The 22,399-nt window shown below is 39.3% G+C and overlaps 2 protein-coding genes and 1 long non-coding RNA gene across 3 annotated transcripts; 2 read left to right on the forward strand and 1 right to left on the reverse strand.

Annotated features, from left to right (window-relative positions):
- Positions 1-3,132: 3,132 nt before the first annotated feature.
- On the reverse strand, positions 3,133-8,205 carry tsr1 (TSR1 ribosome maturation factor). The gene is made up of 15 exons (XM_033977033.2): positions 8,047-8,205; positions 7,502-7,605; positions 7,181-7,409; positions 6,939-7,073; positions 6,403-6,836; positions 6,095-6,236; positions 5,786-5,964; positions 4,729-4,949; positions 4,492-4,651; positions 4,312-4,422; positions 4,109-4,241; positions 3,910-4,026; positions 3,640-3,780; positions 3,475-3,549; positions 3,133-3,395 (listed from the first exon to the last, which is right to left on the reverse strand). Exons 1-15 carry the CDS (start codon positions 8,162-8,164, stop codon positions 3,214-3,216), a joined length of 2,481 nt encoding a protein of 826 aa, XP_033832924.1. The 5' UTR covers positions 8,165-8,205; the 3' UTR covers positions 3,133-3,213.
- Positions 8,206-8,619: 414 nt separating this feature from the next.
- taok1a (TAO kinase 1a) lies at positions 8,620-19,191 on the forward strand. Its single transcript, XM_033977715.2, has 20 exons — positions 8,620-9,107; positions 10,984-11,231; positions 11,393-11,464; positions 11,543-11,644; positions 12,035-12,080; positions 12,167-12,263; positions 12,549-12,662; positions 12,733-12,824; positions 12,916-13,009; positions 13,560-13,641; positions 13,744-13,911; positions 14,011-14,211; positions 14,304-14,432; positions 14,502-14,738; positions 14,814-14,942; positions 15,033-15,236; positions 15,363-15,602; positions 15,695-15,907; positions 16,030-16,212; positions 16,295-19,191. Exons 2-20 carry the CDS (start codon positions 11,100-11,102, stop codon positions 16,817-16,819), a joined length of 3,060 nt encoding a protein of 1,019 aa, XP_033833606.1. The 5' UTR covers positions 8,620-9,107; positions 10,984-11,099; the 3' UTR covers positions 16,820-19,191.
- Positions 19,192-19,670: 479 nt separating this feature from the next.
- On the forward strand, positions 19,671-22,288 carry LOC117380682 (uncharacterized). The gene is made up of 3 exons (XR_004542167.2): positions 19,671-19,722; positions 21,055-21,190; positions 21,676-22,288. It is a non-coding gene; the product is annotated as an uncharacterized LOC117380682 (long non-coding RNA).
- Positions 22,289-22,399: the final 111 nt, after the last annotated feature.

The raw sequence follows: 22,399 nt of genomic DNA on the forward strand, positions 1-22,399 counted from the left end.
ACAATACAGAAATGTTGTTAACCGTAGCATTAGTGCATTGAGATACAAGTTTAAAGTAGTGTGCACTGTTAAATGTAGATACGATCTATTATACATGTTTATTTTTACATTGTTGCCTTCACTTTTGTAAACGTGGGTTAGTCCAGTGTGCAGTGGGCGTCTGTTTAGCACATGCGTTTCTGCTGCGTGGTCTTTGCTCCCTGGTCTCTCCTCATTAGCCTCACACAGAGCAGTCTCTCTCCTCCTCTCCTTCACACTCAGGGGGACGAGCCAATCTTTTGTTTTCTGCGTCCAATCCATGCACTCTTCCAGTCCTCCTTTTTTTCGCTCCTTCTCCCAAATCTCTTTTCCGGCTTGATATTGCTGAAAACCATATGGTGTGTGACATCATCAAGGCAGGAAGCATGGTGAGAGGAGAAGAGGAGAGAGTGGGTTGCCAGGTCTCAGTGCTCTGATGTCAGCACTAAAGCACTCTGCATGGGAGGCCCTCAAGGGGGTCAGAGCTGAACAGGTTGGAAATAGCGTGTGTGTTTTTATTTTTACTGTCACTTGTAGAGACAATACTACTTAACTGATTTTCTTTACATTCAATTGTATTTATAGTGTATACCTGGAGTTGTGTTTTGTTTAATTTGGGTTAGGTTAAGTGCAAAAAGGTAGGTTGATACAGCCTTAATAAAGCTTTTATAAAGGATTGTTGAGGACATTGTTTTAAGAGAGTTGGGGGGTAATGCACTAAAAAGTCAAGTCTTCCGGATACTTTCAGATCCTTGCCATCAGATCTAAATATACATAATAGTTTGATGCATCTGTCTTCTCTTTAAGTGGCATCTAAAAACCTCTCTCTTCCTGTTCCTGACAGAGCCGAATGTGTGCACCATCAGGGCCTGTGTCTTGTGCACCCCTCCCTCTTCTGTTCTCTGTGTGAACCCAGAGCTTTGTTGTGAGGTCCTGGTCTCCATACCATCAGCAACAACACATCGGCCCTGCATCACAGAATGGGGATTGGCATAAATACAGTTGACATCTCACATGCAGAAATACCCCAACCCTCTCATCTGATTAATGGCAGCAGTGGGGAGGATGCCAGGAGAGAGAAGAGGCTGATGGAGCTGCAGCTGTGGTTTTGGGCCCCACAGACCAGGGAGCCAGAGCACGGGTAAAGACAGAAAGAGGGACAGAAAGAGAGAAAGAAAGAAAGGCAAAGCATAACCAATACAACCAGACTATGCATAGGGTGTAACAGAAATAAAAAAGTTTATCTTGATAACTTTTTTGAAACTTTGAAACAAAACCAGACTTACAAACTGCATGATATTGTATTGTTTCATAGGCCAAAAATGTCCATTCTCTTCAAATAGTAATCTATGATCCTGTTTTTAAAATAAAGTTACATTTCATTACAAAAAATTGGTGCCATTAATGTTTTCCTTTCAGTACTGACACATACTCTTATCTAAAGCCTTTTTGCTCACTTACTGGCCCATTTCCACCAAATCTGATATGACAGTTTGCTTCTTTAAACCACTTGTGTAAATCAGTTGAGATAAAAAAATATTAACGCTTTATCATCTTTATCATGATGGACATGTACTGTATGTAAAAGGGAGGTTTAAGTGGAGGATGCTAAAAGTAATAACCGTTAACCCATAAGTCTTCATCTGGAACAGTCAGAGTGTCCCATGCTGGTGTGTTTTGGGGGGCTCTTTGCTCCTCTCCCCCTCCTCTCTCAGTGTTTTATGGGCTATGTGCTGTGGTGGGGTGACCTCCCTCTCACCCCGGTGCCACCCAGCCTGAGTGCGATTCCAGGGAACACGGCCCCTGCCAAAGCCCCACAGCGCCACATCTGCAACCCATAAACGCCAGCCACTCGCTCCAACTCCCTTTGCCCACACTCTCACACTCCTCCATTTCACCCCTCCGTGCCTCTCTCACCCACTAACTTTTTATTTTAATTTCCAGATTCTTTCTTGTGCATTCCTACCTCCCTTGCTCCTACCACCACTGGCTTGATTCACGCTGACTCTTATCTTTGATTCCTTCACTGCCATCTTCTTCTTCCTTCTCTTTATCCACACTGAAAAAAAAAAAAAAAAAATCTCTTGCCCATCATATCTTCAGTTGGGAGCCAGCTAACTGTGGTGGCAAAGACTGGGAACCACAAGACATTCCTGTTCAGGGAGACACGGTCAGCATGTCATCTGGTGGCTTAACCCATGCGTATGTGTGCCACAAAAAACAAAAGTTAGTTTCTTGTTTTTTCATAGATTTTCATCTGGCTGCTAAAAACACGCTATAATATTCCATACCCTTAATACTCAGGTATCTTTTTTGACTGAAATAAAATAACTTTTGCTTTTATGTGGTTGATACTATGACTGATTTTTGAAATATAAAAGTGAGTACCATTCAGTTCATCTTAGTTTATATCAATTTTGTATTTCCCCTATACAAGGGCAACTTCCTTCTCATTCTAATTTATCACTTTACTGAATCTTATCTAAACCAAATTGCCCAAACAGTTTGAGGCTCATAGCAACCGTCCAAGTTCATCTATGAAAAACGTTTCCGGTGTTATAATAATATGCCTCAGCCTCAGCAATGACTACACCACCAGTCTGAGTGCTTTAAGTATTCAAGACATCTATTAAAATAAATGAGGATAAATAATAAATGATTCACAGCTTAGTTTTCAGCTAGGATATGGGGAAGAAGTATTTTAGATTTATAACTGACTGGTCTGTGTGCTCTGGCTTCAAGTCAGTGTAGGACCACCAAGGAGGACCACAGAAAAACCTGCTCAAAAAGGCCAACCACTTCTCTACATGACACAAAGAATAAAAAAAATAATAATAATAAAATAAAAAAGCTGATTCACATTTCATTCACATTAACCCATCCAACTAATACTAATGGTTATAACTGTGCTTTTGGACCACTTTCACACATTCAGAAATACAGTCTATAAAAAAATATTTGACTTGCTGTACATGGACTCAATGAGTTAACCCTTGGGTACCTAAAATGATTCTTCACTGCCATCTAGAGTACTCTTGAAGTACTGCAACTAGTTTAAAAAGGTCTGCAACGTTTTTATATATTCAGTTTAAATCCACCAATCATGACAATAGATCGGCTTTCAGTCAATTTTTAATTTATAGATGCTATACACTCAGAATATAAGTTTAAATTTTGTGCATCTCCTGTGTACCACTACTCCATATCATCCAAGTCCTGCATCTCCACGGTCACCTCTCTTTTAACCCATGGTAAAGGCAAAGCCACAAAGGGGTCGTAGGTCCAGCGAGGGTACACTCTCTTATACAAGTTCATTAGGACTGTGTCTTGAGAGCGCAGCTGGTTATCAAATACACACTTCATGTGTCCATGGGTTCCTGAAAGATAAAAGAAAATCCATAAATGTGTAACAGTAACAGTAATAATGCAATGACTTGGCTCAAGTTTGGATTTTACCTAAAGCTTCTTTAATATGGCCTCTTCGTCCCCATTTAGTTCGCAGCTCTACTGGCTTGAACCACATGATATCATCTTTAACAGAATAAAATGATGACAAATATTAAATGATGTGCAAACAAAATTATAATATTTTCAAAATGATGTGCTATTCGAAGCATTCACCTCGATTAAAGAACATGTATCGAACAACTGCTGATCGTCTATTGATTTTGAAAGGGTGACCACTGAGGACGATTCTCTTGAGTACTATACGCTGTGGATCACAACTAAGCAGACTGCCTGTGGCCACAAGATCCTGTGCACCTAAAAGAGAATGTACAAAATTAATAGCTAGTTCAAGATCAGTCAAAAAAGATCACACAAATAAAAAGATGCTAAATGCTTAAACATCAGCAACACTGTTAATTGTATTAAGTAATACAAAAACCTCACCATCATCTCGTTGTTTGAACAGCAGGGCTCCAGCAGGGTTAAAGGTGATGGGAGCGTACACTGACACAACAGTGGGGGCATCTGGTCTGAGAAAGCGCTCCATCTTGTGTTTGTCAGCTAGCAATAAGAGAAAAAAATAATATTACAGATATATAGAAATACAACTGGAAAAAAAAAATCTAAATTAGTTGAGATGTACCCGAGGTGTGTTGAGAGAAAATAGGGGAGGCCCTGAACCTTCGAAATCCACAATGGAAAATAAGTTCCTCCTTGGATTTTATTGGCTCTGTGTTACTGGGATGCCTCCTTACCAAAAGATGCATTACAGACATCTGCAAAAATATAGAGGTATTAGACCTGAGTGAGTTCTTGTATTTTAAAACATAGGGCATATGCACAAACCTTCTGTTCATGGGGCAAAAGAGAGACTAGAACAAGTGGTCTGCCTGACTGGACACTGTCCATCACAGAGGATGGGACATCAATAATGTGCAGAGTAACATACCAGCCGACCTAAAACAAAATATCTTGTGTCATGAAGACAAATCATAACATTCAAATGCACTTATACAACAGATTTACCATTGCCCCCTCATCTTCAGCTGCAGCCTCAGTCAGGATGCGTCTGCGAGTGCGTTCAAAACTCTGAAACTGGAAAATGCGTGAATAGTCTGGAGGGAGGTTTTCCATGGGGTCCCAGGGAGAGGCACGAAAACTCTTTAAACCCCTGTAGCGCTGAAACCTAAAATATAAAATATAATTTTAAACCATTTAGTTGCAGTTTGTTACTTCGTTCTATTAAATGTAATACTGAATGACCTGATTCTTGCAGGTGTATCTAGGGGTGTGTCCACTTCATCAGGAAACATCTCATTAGTACGAGCCTCTCGGTACCGCTGAAGGCCCTCCTCTTCTGCAGCTTTGTCCATGTTCGCATCATAGAGCTCGCCTGCCCCAGCTCGCTCCGAGGCACACACCTCTTCTTCCTCCTCTTCCTCCTCTCCATCCTCTTCATCAGAGGCACAACTTGAAGTAGGCTCCTGATAAGAAAACATAAACATACTCATTTTAAGTTGCTCAATGTGGAGACTTTAAAACATATAACCTACTTAAAAAAAATAAATAAAACATAATACATTACTATGACATGACTTCCCACAACATGTAAAATGCAACAACGCACATAGTTGAGGCACACTGGACAAGGAGGTAGACCCTTGCTGCATTGCCCGATAGAAATGCTGCTTAGAATACAACGACCAGTGTTCTTCTGGCGAACTTCACATGCCAGACACATGAGGGGAAGGTACTCTGCATGGGGTTGATTCACAACCTTTCCAACATCCTGGCTACAGCAATAATAATAATTATCAATTGAAGTACCACTTACCTCCTAGCTAATATATTAAATACTGATTCTTGTGTGCTCTACTTAACATCAAACACATATTAAAAACAATTCAAATCTCAATGGTCTCTTGCCTAAGACGAGTTTCCTAGACGTCTTTTCAACCAGAGTTGCAAATAAATAAATAAATGGACAACCCCTCCCTCTGTCCAGACAGGAAGTTGTGTTCACTGAACAGGAAGACAGGAGGCTTCTCCTGGGACTCTTGCTCCAAACACTATTGTTGTGGCCAGCAGCCTGGCATTGAAGACCAGAGACAGACACTGTGAAAACAAACAAAGCCTCTCAGACCTAAGGTGCACCGTCTGGAGGTCACGTATACGCTAATTCCGGAAACTGTGACACAGAGGTTGAGCAGCTGTTAATCACCTTCACAGGAACCAATCACTGTTTCTATGGCAACAAGCTAACCAATGAGATAACACAGCCCAAAAGATTAAAGGTTTAATATAATTTAGTCAGTATTACCTGTGAATTTAAATCCTCATCCCCCTCCATAGCTTCATCCATCATGTCGTCATCATCATCATCTTCATCACTGCTGTCTCCATCTAATTCCCCATTCTCATCTTCATCCACAATCCACGTAGCCTGGTAATCCGACGTTCCTTTCGGCACTTTCATTACACGTTTGTTCTTTCTGGCCTCTGATCATAAAGCACACATTTCCAACCACCATTACAACAGAATGCTTCACAAGGAAATGCAGACTATGAATGGCTTTACCTTTTTCACAGTACTGAGCAAATAAATAAATAAAACATAAAAAATTGATACCTTCAGCTTCAAGCAACTCTGCCTCTGTGGGCCATGTTTGTTCTCCGTCCATGGGGTCCACCTCTGCCTCGGCCTGCAAACTTTCCCTGCGAGACAGGTCTGCTCTCATTAGCACACGAGTGGTCTCCTCTGTACCTCCATCCTGGAAGAATTAAAAATTATAAAGGCAAAGAAATCAGATCTAATGTTACTTCTATATTCATTAATACATTTTATAGCAGCCCATTTGAGCTTTAGTCTAAACCCCAAGTAAGGTGCTAATAAGCAGATAAAATAGCATTAAAAATTATGTAAAATGAGTAACTTACAATCATGTCAACATCTCCTTTGCCAGGTTTGGTAACTCGTGGAGCTGAAATGTTCAGAGGAAGTGGATCTGAGGGGGCATCAATTTGGCTGAGCTGAAAGTCCCCATGCCCGCTAATGTGAACTAGTCTGTCCACTGACAGAGGACAGCCTCGGACATAACCAGAAACACAAAGAGTCCCCAAACCGGTGTTGCCTTCAGAATTAGGAGTAAAAGTGATGCTCTGTCCTAAAAGATGAGAACGTCTGGAGCGAAATCCTAGTTTTCTCTGCCTTTGGCTGCCAAGGTGTCTTAGCAACAGTGTTGCTTCCTGCTCTGTGTCGAGGGAGAATAGACGTGCATCAGGAAAACGGGCCTCAGTTATTTTTGAGAGAGCTCTTTTGGATTCAACCCTCTTTTTCATGGGAAGGTCTGTCAGACCAAGGCAAACCAGTGCTATGAAAACAACAGAAAATACAAGATTTAATGTTAGTTTGTGTTCATTTATTGATTTTGTTGACTTTTAAAACCAGAAAACTACCTTAAACCAAGTCTTACCATGACTGGGCAAGCCCTGAGCAAAGAGACATGAAAGACAGTAGTCCCCATAACTGTCCCAACCTTCAGTAGAGTCCAACACAAAGACAAGACTGTCTGCAACCTTCACAATATCCAGCAGGGAGTGCAAGTCAGCTGTTCAAAGAAAGTACAAAAGGAGATAGAGTAAGTACAAAGACGGAACAAATCATTCATTTGAACAATAATTATAAATTTAATTTTAGCACAATGTCATTCCATACCAGTATTCTGATTCATAAAAACAAATCTTTGTTTAAATCGAGGCAGAAGTAATCCAAAACTTTCCGGGACCCCGCTGATAAGCTGTTCTTGATGTACAATGCCCCCTGTGCCTTCCTCACGCAGGAGTTTAGTGACAGCACAGGCACTGACTTGGGCATGAAGTGGCACCACAGCAACCAAGTGAGGAGGGCCATCCTTACTGCCTAATCGCCTTTTCTCTGTCAATACCTAGAAATACACACATGAAGGCTTACTACAAATAGCAATGTTATTACGTTATTACAGTTAAAAAAAAGAATGAATTTATTTAAAAAAATTACCATGTCCTTTTTATTTCGACGTAACTGGTTCGCATTATGCCTCCTGTCCATCTTCCTTTGCTCTCTCCTCTGTTTTTTGCTGAGGACTGTCACCGGTACTCTGCCTAAACATACGTAATATTAAGTATTAATTCTGAACTAGAGAGTTAACATAAACATACACTGGGACTGTTGAGTTAATAGATGACAATATAAAAATTTGATTTTTGATAATTAGTTATGGACTAATCGGGACATTCTTGAAGACCTCCTGACTCTTTGAGAAGAACATCATTATGCATTAATTTGTGGTTAACAAATAACAACATGGATGCAGGCCATATTGTATAAAAGACGTATTCAAAAGTAAACTCAAAAATAATAACACAAATGCCATCACCTGATACACTTGGCACAGTGCGTTATCTGATGTCATGTAATGTTTCCTAGCCAAAAGACAACTTGATTGTTATTTTAAGACATTGAACACGTGAGTTATTCCGCCGCTGCATTCTTCCTGAGGACCACAGCTTCACCAATGATAACAATCTGACATAAAAACCTACCTTTATTTTCTCTTTCAAGTTCACCTTTCGTCCGATGCTTCCCATGTTTGTGACCTTTATTTTTCTGCTTATAAATCCCAGGTCTGTGGCCCTGTTGTTTTTCTCCGTTTGCAGCCATTTTTTGCCATGTGGGAAAGCCACGGAAACTTCCGTAACGTGTTGACGTCATCGCAGAGGCGTGTCTTGGAATATTTCCGGGAGATTTCATAATAAAAGTAGAGAATTGAACAACTACTTCAGGAACTTTATGATAAGATTAGATGATAATACAAGATAACGGGCCAATAATAGCAGTCACATGGTAGTTTTATTTACGCATTCAAAAGAATCTAACGCTGCATTAGTCCTTCTAAGCAAGTTTGTGTGTGACTTTTCCCCCAAAGACAACCTGCCACATATCAGCCATAGCCAAGTGCAGCTAACACAATAAGCACAATCACTGTTGGCTTTCTATCCTTATTCAAGTTGGCCTGTATTTTGGGAGCTGGTCCATGGAGGAGCTGATGGTTAAATTGCCCTGGCTCCTGCCTGCCTCTTGGTACAGTTAAGTGTCATCTTTTACTCGATGCTTTTACTGCAGCGGTCTGGGAGGAACTGCCTCTGCACTTTGCCGCGGGCAGTTCCGTAGCGCAGAGTTTCAACATAACTCAATAACAAAGTAGTCCGTTTGTCCTGTATTGCGCAGTACGTGTTTTAACAAAATAGCGGATACTTGTGTGGATTGTGTGTCACTTTTGCAAGTGTTGGGACGATTCTGGCGGGTTCCGATCGTATTTTGACTAAGGGAGGCGGCGGAGAGCTTGGCAGCCATCTTTGGATCAACCTGGGAGTGGGACTCGACAACTCTCGCTCCCCACTTACTTCAGGGTGGGGATTTTAGTCCGTAACATTCAAGGAAATATCTATGCTTAAATCGATTGACAGTCCCGGAGACCCAACGTTTTTGGCACATCCACATCTCTACACTGGGAATAAAAAGGGAGGACTACTGCCATAATCTCTAAGTGTTGTGAATTACACGACATTGTCCACAGCGCAGGAGCCTGGCCTGTCACAAGTGGGTGAGTTTGAGGTGGCTAAGCTAACGCAGCAAACAGGAGCGAGATAAGTTTGTTTATAAAGTGATTATTAATGTGGTTATTAAGCACACCCAGCCGTAGATCATCTATTTATAAATGCTATGTTTATGTGGACATAGTGTCATTAATCTACAAACATTTTAAAATCATGACACGTAACTTAGCCGTGCTAACTTTGGTGTGTTGCTATTGGCTAACATAACAGTGAAGTCACTGTTAATAAAGCCTTATTAACACTCACTTAATTACTTTCGTTTTGTGGCTAATGTCTTCAGTGTATCAAGAGTTTTCAAGCAGTCATCAAAAAGTACAATACCTGAAGTTTTTATTGCCCTGTATGACAACTGATCTACATATTTAGTAAAAACAATAATTATTAATTTAATAAATATCAATATAAATAAATACATGTATTGCTGACAAGTGTAGCTTCTGTGTCACAGCATTACCTCCTTATTTTAACTGTAGATTATATTCTATTTAAATCTTATAGACAACTCATCTATATTGTATTTAGTATGAATATGTTTCATAATATATAGTTTGTAATTTGTTTTGTATCTCAAGGAAACAACTGAAACTTGGTCACTGTGTTAGACTCATGGCCACACTGCCCTCTATTAAAATGTTCCAGATATGGTTGGAGGTTAACAAATGCACATCATTAAAGTGTAACATTATTTTATTATTGGTTATATATAGGGCCTGCTACAGCCTGTGAATAATTTGTGAACAGAAAATGTACAGATTTGCTTCACTGTGAGTACATACATTGGGAATTCCAGCCCTCCAGCTTTGTTGTCCTGTCCTTCTGCATTCTTGTGCATGTGTGCTAGGTGGAATGTTAAGGTGTTTTTTGAAGGTATCAGTTATCATCACTGACTTGTGTGTTCACCACAGACACAACTAAACATGCCATCATTAAATATGACAACATGGCTCATTCACAAGCAACAATGTCAAAAGAACAATGATGATAAAGAGCCACAGTCCCACATGGTAACAGACTTTTATTTCAGAGCGCTGGTTGCATCACTGTCAGATAGTGTGAGCTGTTCAGTCTTGTGGTGGTGAGACAAAAGATGTCCGCTTAAACTGGGGGCTGTTTCTTTCCGGCTGGGTAAAGGTCTTGTGACTGTAGCGTCAGCTCTGCATCTATTTACCACTGATCATCTGAGGCACATGGACTCGGTAAACTTTCCAAAGCAATTCCTTCCTGCTTCTCTCCTACATCTGTTTAAGTTGAGCTTGGTGTTTCTGTCAAAATATATATTTTTGTCATTAATACAGGTTAATAAGTCTAATTTACATTGTTTTAACATTCAGGTATTTAAAAAAAAAAACGTACTGCCTTTTTATGTCTATAATTTGGGTATACATAACGTGCTTTACTACTATGTTAATAATTCTTCCATCTCTCTACTATTGTAAACAAGAAGAATGAAGCAAATCTGCTCTGATAAAATTGTCAAAGCTAATTTGTTTTCCTTTTGAAGCAACAGCCAATTAGTTAAAAAATGAATATTTCTTTATATCAGCAAGTACTGGTTGGACAGGTATTTCTCATCACCGGAATGTTTTTGAAAGTCGGGCAGGTTTGACCTGCTGTATTATGTTTACCTCTTGATTGTTACCTCTTAAATTTAAATTTGAATCTTTTTTGCCACCAATATTCTAGTTTGTCCTGTCTGACATCTCTAAGGGTTGCGGAAAAATGCTCGAGATTCAACCCTTAAATTTAGGTTTTGTTGGTGCTTGAGGGAACTGTACTGTTGTTTGTGATGTTATCATAGTGCATGTTTTGTATTTGGCAGTTTAAGTGGTTGATACTAATGAAATGTGTGCTTTTCTGTTGTAGATCTGAACATATGAGACCATTGTCCTGCAGATGAGCCATCAGAGGGGGCGCTTAAGTCGCTGTCGCAGACCCAGATAGTTCCTGGCGACAGCGGCGTTGCCCCCAATTTTCCAATTATGCCCAACAGCAGTCGGGCGGGGAGTCTGAAGGACCCCGAAATCGCAGATCTCTTCTTCAAAGAAGACCCAGAAAAGCTTTTTGCTGATCTGCGTGAAATTGGACATGGCAGCTTTGGTGCTGTATACTTCGTAAGTAACCCATTCATTTATAAAAACATACTTTTTTCATTTGTCATTACACCTTGTCTGGTCAAGACTATAGTTGGATAAATTACTTATACTCCAATTACTCAAAATGTTGTTTTTTTATTGACTTGAACAATTTGGAAAATGAATGGATTTTCTTACAGGCAAGGGATGTGCGGACAAACGATGTGGTTGCCATCAAAAAGATGTCCTACAGTGGGAAGCAGCCAATGGAGGTATTATTAGTGCTTACTTGTAACACTAAAATAAATGTTTTCTTGTGAAAAACATCTGTCTTTCTATTGTTTTATTAGAAATGGCAAGATATTATTAAGGAGGTGAAGTTTCTTCAGAAAATACAACATCCAAACAGTATAGAATATAAAGGATGTTATCTACGGGAGCACACTGCCTGGGTAAGGTGTATTCTGCAGATAAGTTAGGCTGCCCCACTCACTCTTCAACACTAATGACTTCTAATCACTCATCAGTGGGTCGTCCTATTTTTGAGTTTATCTTCAGTGAAAGTACATTTGAATTTCCATCATAATCTGAACTGTCACCATAATTGAACTGAACTGTCATGTCTAACAAGAAGTGTTTGAACCAGGTGGTTATCCTTCGATTTAGTAGTTGTTAATTAAGTGTATTTTTGCTAAATATTTCACACAAATTATGGAAGTTGTTTATGTCAATTTATTACTGAGTTATGGTTGATTGGAGGAGTTGGAGCACCGTAGCTTATTGCAACACAAACATAGACATATTTGTCATGTTGTTTAACATTTGACTTATGATTTACACAGCTTGTGATGGAGTATTGTCTAGGCTCGGCATCAGACTTGTTAGAAGGTAAGACTGAAATACATGTATATTTTATCTCTTAACATTGCGGTCTTTAATTCTTATGCCTAAATTTACGCCTCCGTCTTCACTAGTTCACAAAAAACCTCTACAAGAAGTAGAAATTGCTGCAATTACCCATGGTGCTTTGCAAGGGTTGGCTTATCTTCATTCCCACAACATGATTCACAGGTGAGTGCTTTTTGAATATTGTGAAGACTCTTAATTATGTTGGCCGCCTTTTTATTTTTGTTAAATCTTTAAAATAAATGTACTGACACCGAGAACAAATCAGCACCAGTTATAATCATAATAATAATAATAATAATAATAATAATAATTTATTATTAACATACCCTAATTATTAACAACAGAAAATACATTAACATTATAACATTTAATTGTCTTTACAAATTTTGACATATGAAAAATGAAAATGACATATTATTCGCCTCACCTGTATTTTTTTTTTAACAGAGATATAAAGGCAGGAAATGTCTTACTGACGGAGCTTGGACAGGTCAAACTGGCAGATTTTGGTTCTGCGTCTATAGCCTGTCCTGCAAACTCTTTTGTTGGAACACCTTACTGGTATGTTGCACTTTTATTTTAAAATACTCATCCAAGGCTTCTCTTAACCGTTGTGCTTTTATCACTATAGGATGGCTCCAGAGGTCATTTTAGCAATGGACGAGGGACAGTATGATGGTAAAGTGGACATCTGGTCTCTAGGAATAACCTGCATAGAATTGGGTATGGCAAACTTTTTATGTTGGTTAATTAATTTCAAGTATTTCACATAAATGTAATTACAAAATGCCTCTATTGTATTAAATTTAAACAGCGGAGAGAAAACCCCCTTTGTTCAATATGAATGCAATGAGTGCCTTATACCATATTGCACAGAATGAAAGTCCAATGCTCCAATCAAGTGAATGGTAAGTTATGTCTTTTAGATATGGAAAATGTGTTTTCTTATTGTAATCAGTTTGATTTAAAGGGCCAGTATTGCACTATTTTCTGACCTATGTTATAATGTTTCCTCATCAAAAACATATCCGGAGTTGTGTTTGTTTCATTCACACATGTTTAACACACAAAGCCTGCATATTTAGGGTGTGCTCTTCTATCAGACAGATAGCACTCTGTTTCACCTTGTGATGTCATGTAGTAATACAGGAAGTGCTCCACTGTGTTTTTAAACTGTATAGAACTTGAATTATTTGGATAATCTCTGGAATTGCCAATCTCTACTGAACTAAAGGTAAAATGCTGTTAACTTAAACTGCTGCTTTATGGCATCACAAGGTGGAACAGAGCATTTTGAGGTTTGGAGATGTAGACAGACTAATAATAAAGGATTACTGAAACGTGTGTGAATGAAACAAAATACAACTCTGGGTATGTTTTTGAGGAGGCATTATAACATGGCTTAAAGCTCACGAGAATCAGTCTTGTTTAATAAAAAACTTTCCCTTTGGTTTGTAGGACGGACTATTTCAGAAACTTTGTAGATTCTTGCCTTCAAAAATTTCCACAAGATAGACCCAACTCTGAGGAGCTCTTAAAGGTGAGAAAAACAGTAACCTAAGATCATTTTTTACCTACATCTAATAGACTGACTTACCTTAATAGATTGTAAATTATTTTATTTTGTTGTTGTCTTTTTCAGCATGCATTTGTTCAGCGCGAAAGACCCGAATCTGTTTTAGTGGACCTAATAAATCGAACCAAGGATGCAGTGAGAGAATTAGACAATCTGCAGTATCGCAAAATGAAAAAAATCTTGTTTCAGGAAGCCCACAATGGCCCAGCAACTGATGTGCAAGATGAAGAGGAGGTATGCCATTAGATTTGTTATTCTGCGCCATATTGAACATTGAAATGTTGTTTTTTGTTTTTCAAACTGTTGAGCTCTGTCCTTATTGACTATTTTTAGGAGCCAGAGAGTATGGTTAGCCGCACTGGCACCGTGAACAGTGTTGGGAGCAATCAGTCTATTCCCAGTATGTCAATAAGTGCCAGCTCCCAGAGCAGCTCTGTCAACAGTCTGACAGACGCCGGCGATGACAAGAGTGAGCTGGAAATCGAGGCTGGCCACACAGTTATGTCTACTAACTCGGTCATCCACCTCACACAGGTAAGAAGGTGGTACAGATCACTAAACAAGATGTTATTTGTAAACTTGGCAATTTTTGAAGCGGTTTCCTACATGTTCATATTTTAATAAAGAACGAAGAACCTGTCAGCGAAAAAGCCGAGCCTCAGACTCGACCAACTGAGCCTCAGTCCCCACCTGCACAGACTCAAAGACCAAAGAGAAACCGTGAACAGTTTGCCACTATACGCACTGTATCAGCTGTAAGTTATTACACATTCATAAAACATTTGCGTAGTAATACTTTCATGACATTATTTTTTTTTCCACAGCTTACACGCCAAATAAAAGAGCATGAGCAAAATTCCGAGCTAAGGGAGCAAATCTTGGGTTATAAACGAATGAGACGGCAGCATCAGAAACAGCTGATGGCTCTAGAAAACAAGCTAAAAGCTGAGATGGATGAGCACAGACTGCGTCTCGACAAGGAACTGGAGAACCAGAGGAACAGCTTTGCTCAGGAGATGGAAAAACTAATCAAGAAACACCAGGGATCCATGGAGAAAGATGTAAGGCTACAGCTTTGTATTGTGTCAGATGAATGTCAGAAATTATAATGGCATAAACCTATAAACCTTTCACAGGCAAAAACCTTTAGCAATGATGAGAAGAAGTTTCAACAGCATATTCAGAACCAGCAGAAGAAAGAACTTAATAGTTTTTTGGAATCCCAAAAACGGGAATATAAGCTACGCAAAGAACAACTTAAGGAGGTATGGGTAGTTCATTGTGATCGAAGATGACCTGATCGTTTATGTATTATTAGTTTTCTAATAACTATTGTTATTGTATTGTTTTTGTAGGAACTGAATGAAAACCAATCCACACCAAAGAAAGAAAAACAAGATTGGCTGTCCAAGCAGAAAGAGAATTTCCAACATTTCCAGGCTGAAGAAGAGGCAAACTTACAGCGGAGACAGAGGCAGTACTTAGAACTGGAGTGTCGCAGGTTCAAGCGAAGAATCTTAATCGCCCGCCACAACATTGAACAGGATTTAGTGCGCGAAGTGAGCAGTTTAAACTTTATTTTTGAGTGTTGTTTACTAATTTAAATATTTGAAATAAAAAAATATGAGTAATACTTGGAATACAGTCATGCTCATGTCTGACTTTTTAAATTGTCTTATAATTAGGAGCTAAACAAGCGACAGACACAAAAAGATTTGGAACATGCTATGCTCCTTCGGCATCATGAATCCATGCAAGAACTGGAGTTTCGTCAGCTCAGTACCATCCAAAAGACCAGAGGTGACCTCATTCGCATGCAGCACCAGACTGAGCTCACCAATCAGCAGGAGTACAACAAAAGGAGAGAGAGGGAACTTAGACGGAAACACGCCATGGAAGTGCGGCAGCAGCCCAAGAGCCTTAAGGTGAACTTCTTCTCTAATATTTGTATTGGTCTGATCCATTACATTAAAAATCTGAAATCTATAAAAAAAAATACATATTTTCTGCTTAACAGTCCAAAGAGCTGCAGATCAAGAAACAATTTCAGGACACCTGTAAGATACAGACGAGACAGTATAAAGCCTTGATCAATCATCTGCTGGAGACCACACCAAAGTCCGAGCACAAAGCTGTCCTCAAGCGTGTTAAACAAGAGCAGCATCGCAAACTGGCCATCCTGGCTGAGCAGTACGATCACTCAATCAACGAGATGCTTTCAACTCAAGCAGTGAGTGGGAAAGCCTCAATAGTTAAATTAATGCTGTATGAAATTTGTGAATGAATGCTGTAGTAACATTCTCTGTCCCAGTGTTAGTGATGTTGATTCTCACCCTTTTGGTTTGTATTCAGCTTCGTCTGGATGAGACTCAGGAGGCTCAGTGCCAAGCTTTAAGAATGCAGCTGCAGCAGGAGCTGGAGCTGCTCAATGCCTACCAGAGCAAAATTAAGATGCAGACAGATTCTCAGCACGAGCGAGAGAAAAAGGACTTGGAGCAGAGAGTGTCCCTGCGCAGAGCGCTGCTGGAGCAGAAGGTTAGACTTACATAATTCAACAAAAAGAAACATCTTTAAGCAGGATTTTTAACCTCAAAATGTTTTTTTTGTTTTGGTTAAGATTGAGGAAGAGATGTTGTCCCTAAGAAATGAGCGCTTGGAACGAATTCGGAGTCTTCTTGAGCGCCAAGCCCGCGAAGTTGAAGCTTTTGACTCTGAGAGTATGCGCCTTGGCTTCAGCAACATGGTGCTCGCTAACATCTCCCCAGAGGCCCTCAGCAATAGCTTTCCCGGAGCTCCAGGGAACTGGAGTCATCGCCACCAACACCCATCTGGGAGTTCCCATGGACAGCACTGGGGCAGTGGCAGTTCAGGCCACTCAGCCAGCCAATACCACTACCACTCCAGTCCAGGAGGGGCCTCGGGACAGCAGGCATGGGGGCAGAGCATGCAGGGTGCTGGGGGGCATCACCCATGGGGACACTCGTCTGCTGCTTCTCTGGTCTCTCGTAGCAGTGGGGCAGTACAAAACAGTCCCCAAGGAATAGGCAGGACATCTTCAGGAGGACGCAGTGATCCAGCCATGAGCCGGAGTGCCAGTGTAGCCTCTCAGATTTCAAACGGCTCACACCTTTCCTACACTTAGATCCATAGTTTTCTGACTTAGTCTGAGGATGGAAATGTGGGCTTTGGTAGACACAGCAGGCCAGAGATGTGACTGTCCTGCAGCGCTGCACTCAGTTCTCCTTTCTGTGCAAATGTGGATGTACAAGGAAATACATGTTGCTCAGGTTCAAAGGGCTTTATAAAGCAGATGATTGGCACTCATTAAAATTCTTTCACAGTACTTTACATAGTACTCCCATTTTGACCGATTTCTACCCACAGCCATCACTTTGCACACTGTTTACTTTAGGTATGCACAATCTCGGATTTAACATAATTTAAAGTCCTTTCTCTTAAAATGCCTATTCTGGTTCATTATCTTTCATACACTGGCTGATTTTCTGTTGTTGGTCTGAACTCACCACTTAATTGCTTTGCTGCCATTATACAAGCCTGCTGTAATGGTCTATGGGGTTCATTTAACATCCATTTACTAACTTGACTTGCAATATGTGTTTTATACTTAGAACACTACTACTGTGCCTTTTACACCTTTGTTTAGGTCAATTTTATTATTGTTTTTAGTCCATCTTATTCAGAGACACGCAAATGAATGTTCACACACAGATTTTATTGTTTTTACCACACCCTTAGCAGCCCAGCATACAGCAATGATCAATTTAAATAGATCTGTAAAGTAATATTGTCTTAATATCTTGTTGGGAAATGTATTCTTCATATATAACTATTTTGTATATATGCCTTTTGGATTAGTGGTACTGGAAGGTTACACCACAAACCCTTTCATTTTTCAAAGGTCTGCGATTTGTTTGCCTTTTGTCACAATTGTAATTAATATAATTTAATTGGTGCCTTTAAAACTGCTGCCTATTTCACAGCACTTTACACAGCGCTTTATTTCTAGAGTAAATGTTCAGATGGATGCATTGATAGTATGTATTTAGTAAAGACATCTTTTCATGCAGCGTGCTCGTATGTCTCTGACCCATACGACTATTCCCAAATGCAGGAAGGGACTGTGAGAAATATAAGATCTTCTCTTTGTATGTCAGAACTTCACAAATACTATTATATGCTTAAGTTAGGCCAGAAATATTGTCCTGACCATAACAGCAGGCTTGGCACTACTAATACTTAATAAGCTACAAAGCTAAAGGCCCACCTAAGCAACACTAATGATATAAAGGTGCTTGGTCACACATGCTTCTAATGCCACAACATGAGTGACTGAACTATAAGCACATGCTCTACTAACATAATAGTAGCAGATGTTCTTTTACACACTGTAAAAATGGCCAAATACAATTGAATAAATGTGGCAAAGCACTTGGTTACTTTGAGTGCCCTCATTTCCTCACAGCTTGTATTTTCATGTTGATTTAAGCATAATAGTCAGAAATGAAAGATTATCCTTCAAGTTTAATTTAGAGTTTTATGTTTATATGTGTATATTTTATTCAAGCATTCAGTGACTAAAACATGTTTTTGAAAATAATTTCTAAGATTAACTATTTAACTGGCAGACCGCACTATTAGTTACTCTCAAGTAAAAAAAAAATTCTTGTTATCCAGAAATAGCTTTTTACAAAGAATTTTTGGTTTTGTTTTGTCTATTGTGTATATTATTTTGCCATTTTCCCTTCACACTTCAGCTGCTGGGTCATTATATGTATTGCTCTTGTTGTGCTCTTCCTTGGCTCTAAAACACATACAAACATCATTTAACTTTTGTTTGGTACAACGTTCTCCTTGTCATATTTCCCTTTTTGAATTGACACTGCACAAAAAGACGAGTGTATTTATACTTGCCTCCCTGTGTGTGTCAGCAGCCAAGAGTTTGAATGTTAGGCCATACAAACCTCATCAGACATGCCAACCAAGACTTCTTATGCGCACGATCTGTTCACTGTTTGAATGTTTTGTGTGAGAGACATATCCATGCTTATTCAACAATTATTATATGTTATACTTTGATGTCAAAATGTGTCCTACTGACTGAATAAGTGCACGATTCTGAATGAGACTGGGTAAAAATTGGCATTTGTCAAACACTGTGCCATACTGATGTCTAAAACCATGGCAGCCCTTTACAGTCTTGGCTTCAATCTCTTTGCAAAAAAAAAAAAAAAAAAAAAGAAGATTGAAATGAGTGAGCGTGTGGCGCCTAAAGGATTTTGTGACAGACAACTTATGAAAAGAGATTGCATTTCTTTGAAGATGACAGTATTTTTCGGGCACATTACCACTACAACTCATAACTTGTATTAAAGTGTATAGATGATGGAACATGCTATTGAATGTCAGAGATTATGCTACATAAAAGAGATGGTTAAATACTAAATGTGGGTTAAAATGTGTAAAAAAAATATATAAAACAATAAATAGATCAAATGCATTCTTTTGTTTGATCATTTAACGTTGGGATGGCAAATAAATAGCATACATGGAAAATAAAATAGCACTACATTTTGTATAACATGGGTTTGTGGCTTAGTTCTTTCATTTTTATGAAATAATGAGTCTACTTGACCCTGACTGTCGTGGCCCGCGGACCACAGTTTGAAACTTACGCAGCGCGTCACGAACCCGGAAGCGACGCAGCGTGATGAGGATCATAAACAAATATATAGCTTCTATAAGAAATAGAAATGGTGTCCTAAGTCAAGACCTAACGTGAGTGAGCCCTACAGGAGAGCACACGTTGTGATACACGGTGTGATACACGGTATGATATACGGTGTGATATACGGTGTGATATACGGTGTGATATACGGTGTGATATACGGTGTGTATGAATAACTTTAAGCACAAGTTAAAAGCTCTTGCAGCGGTCGCTACTCTGCTAGCTACTGTTTATCTGTTTATCTTTATGTCTTTAACTCGACACGTATGTGACAAGCGACTCGTTAAATAAGAGTAAAGGTAATGCATTTCTGCTAAGACTTGTATAACAGTGTTGAGGTCCTGTGGTCCACTTTTGTACTTATGGTTAACAGCTGTGTACAAACTAAATGTCAAGGCAGGACACGTACAAGGTGTACTTTTCAAATTTAGCTTTCACAGTTCACAGTTGCAGAGTTTATTTATTCCTAATATATAGTTTACAATAAAGTTGTTGCCTGTTTCAATGCCTAAAAGCAGTTGGTTTAAACACCAAAGGACTTCCTGATCCTCACTTCCAAAACCTAATCCTGAATCCGTGCTAGTGCAGCCTCTGCAGCCCAATGACTGAATTCTGGCGGTTCTGAGCTTTCACATGAGCTTTCATATGAGGCATTGCATGTCCATGTATAATGACAACAAGCAAAACATGTCCTCCTCAATATGCAGTATTATGCAATATTAAAGTTACCATCCATAAGTTTATTTGATTTCTGTCAGCAGTATATGGCAGATGAAACCCGCCCCTCCCCCTCTCCTCCTCACCTGGCATTTGTTCAGGCTCACCTGTGCTCTCTGGTCTTCTTCTGTCAGGCCAAAGCTAGTAGATCCTCTGCTTGTGAACCACTTCGGAGAGATTCATGTCATCAGAGCTCCACCAAGTGGTGTTCTATTCCCTTATACGTCCTCGGGACCTTGACTCTTCCATTTCACTCATTTACCAGGAATGCACCTGTAGATCCTTGGCCACCTTGGAGCACTTCAAATTACCCAGAATGCACTTCAAATATTATTTTGTAACTAACTTTGTTTAAGAAGATTGGGCATGAAATGACACTTAGAAGATGTTTAGGCTGTGCACCTTAACTATTCACCTGTTTTAATGAATGTTGACACATAAAGGTACTTCTGAAAACTTTTCAGAAGCATTTATTTTTATTAAAACCTGGAGTTTTATCACATTTGATCTGGTCATGTAACATGGCACAGTTGCTCCCTCCTGTTCCAGATGTGCTCCAGGTGGTGTTAGCGTTAGCTTAGTGTGAGCAGGACACTTGACTCTGCTTTGGAGGAGCCAACTCCAGAGGAGTGTGACTGAGTGGTCTTTGGAGGAAGGGTCCTAAGAATTGAGAAGCACTCACTATTAGACAGCAGCAACATAGATGGCATTTAGTGGTCATATGTGAGAATACAACAAGGGCAGGTCGGCTAGTAAATTACAGATGGTAGTTTTAAGGCACTGGCAACACAGGTTCAGTTGTGATTTGAGTCCCTTTTTGAAGAGGCTATGTATCCTTCCTTTCAAAAGGTGATAATAGTTATAACGTAATAATAAAAAAAAAAAAAACTTCTTTTCCTCTGGTTTAATTCCAGGCCTGAAGATGCTGTGTGAAGTTGTGCTGTCATCTCTCTGGTTCCTGTTTGTCATATTTTGGGTGGAGACTGTAAGTGTGTGGCTGTTCCTCTCCATGTTCCACCGGGACAGGGCATTTTACCAGTCTGGAGATGGGTAAGAAGAACAATTATGCGTAATTAGTATTATCACATGTTAAGGCAACTCTTTTGTTTACAGGATATTTACTAATGACCCAAGGCACACAAATGACATGTTCATTAGATATGATGATGTTACTGTAAAGTAAAACTAGGCACATTACACATACAACTATATTTGTGTTTGCCCATAGGGGTAGAGGATGATGACAAAAATAAATATCCATCAGAAATATGTTAAAACATGCCTGAGAATGTCCCATTGAGGTTCAGGCTTTACATAGTCACCTCTCTTTAAGATGACACAGTTTGTTTAAACCAACTATTGTTCTTTGTCCAAAGTGCAAACATAAATGGTCTTTAGACTAACATGGATAAGTAGCTTTACATAATCTAGTGTCAATTATCAGGATCTTGATTTTTGTTTTGTTTATTACTTGCTTAATTTAATATTATATTATTGTTTTATCCCTTGTTCACAAGATGCTTCTTTCTCCACAGAGACGACCACATTCAAGTGGGGATGCAGACCTGACAGAGGAAGTCTAATATAATATAAGTGGCTGCTGGACTGGAGTGTGGTGCTGAAAGACTGAAGTCAGCAATACCTTGTGCTCAACTTTATTGAAAATTAAGATCCTGTTCTTAAAATAGGTAAATATTGCATAAAATCTATGTGAAGGTGATGCCAGCCTTAGGGGGGTACAGTGGGGTACCTGCTCTGTGATGGAGAAAACGTCATTGTAGCTCAGGGGTCTGTTTGAAAAGGGCAGAGAGCTAGTACAGTTCACATTTGCAAGAAACTGCAGTGTATATATTTTCCACTATAAACCTCATGTAGGTCCAGTGAGTTGCTCATAATACATGAACCATTATCAAAAGTGCATAAAGGTATGCATCTGAGGGACACATATGACTGGATGAGAGGTAGCTCTATAGATATGGAGGTATGTATTTTTACGTGACCTGGACATATAGGGAATTATCTTTTGTAATTTTTCATGGCCTACTCAAGTAGGATTGTTAATTAAAAGACACATGTTACTTGAAAATAGTTTGAGAGTTTTTTATGCAAACAATTACTGCAATTTTTTACGTTTCAAAGAAAAGTGATGCCAGGCCAATGTGAGCGTGCTCACAGTTAGGATGCTGTTGTTTTTGAATTTTTTTTTTTTTTTTTTAAAGAAATGAAAAAAAAAACACCTGTAATGTAATTTCATTAAAT

This window comes from Periophthalmus magnuspinnatus, chromosome 13 (genome assembly GCF_009829125.3).
Source record: "Periophthalmus magnuspinnatus isolate fPerMag1 chromosome 13, fPerMag1.2.pri, whole genome shotgun sequence".
In the NCBI taxonomy this organism is placed as follows: Eukaryota; Metazoa; Chordata; class Actinopteri; order Gobiiformes; family Gobiidae; genus Periophthalmus; species Periophthalmus magnuspinnatus.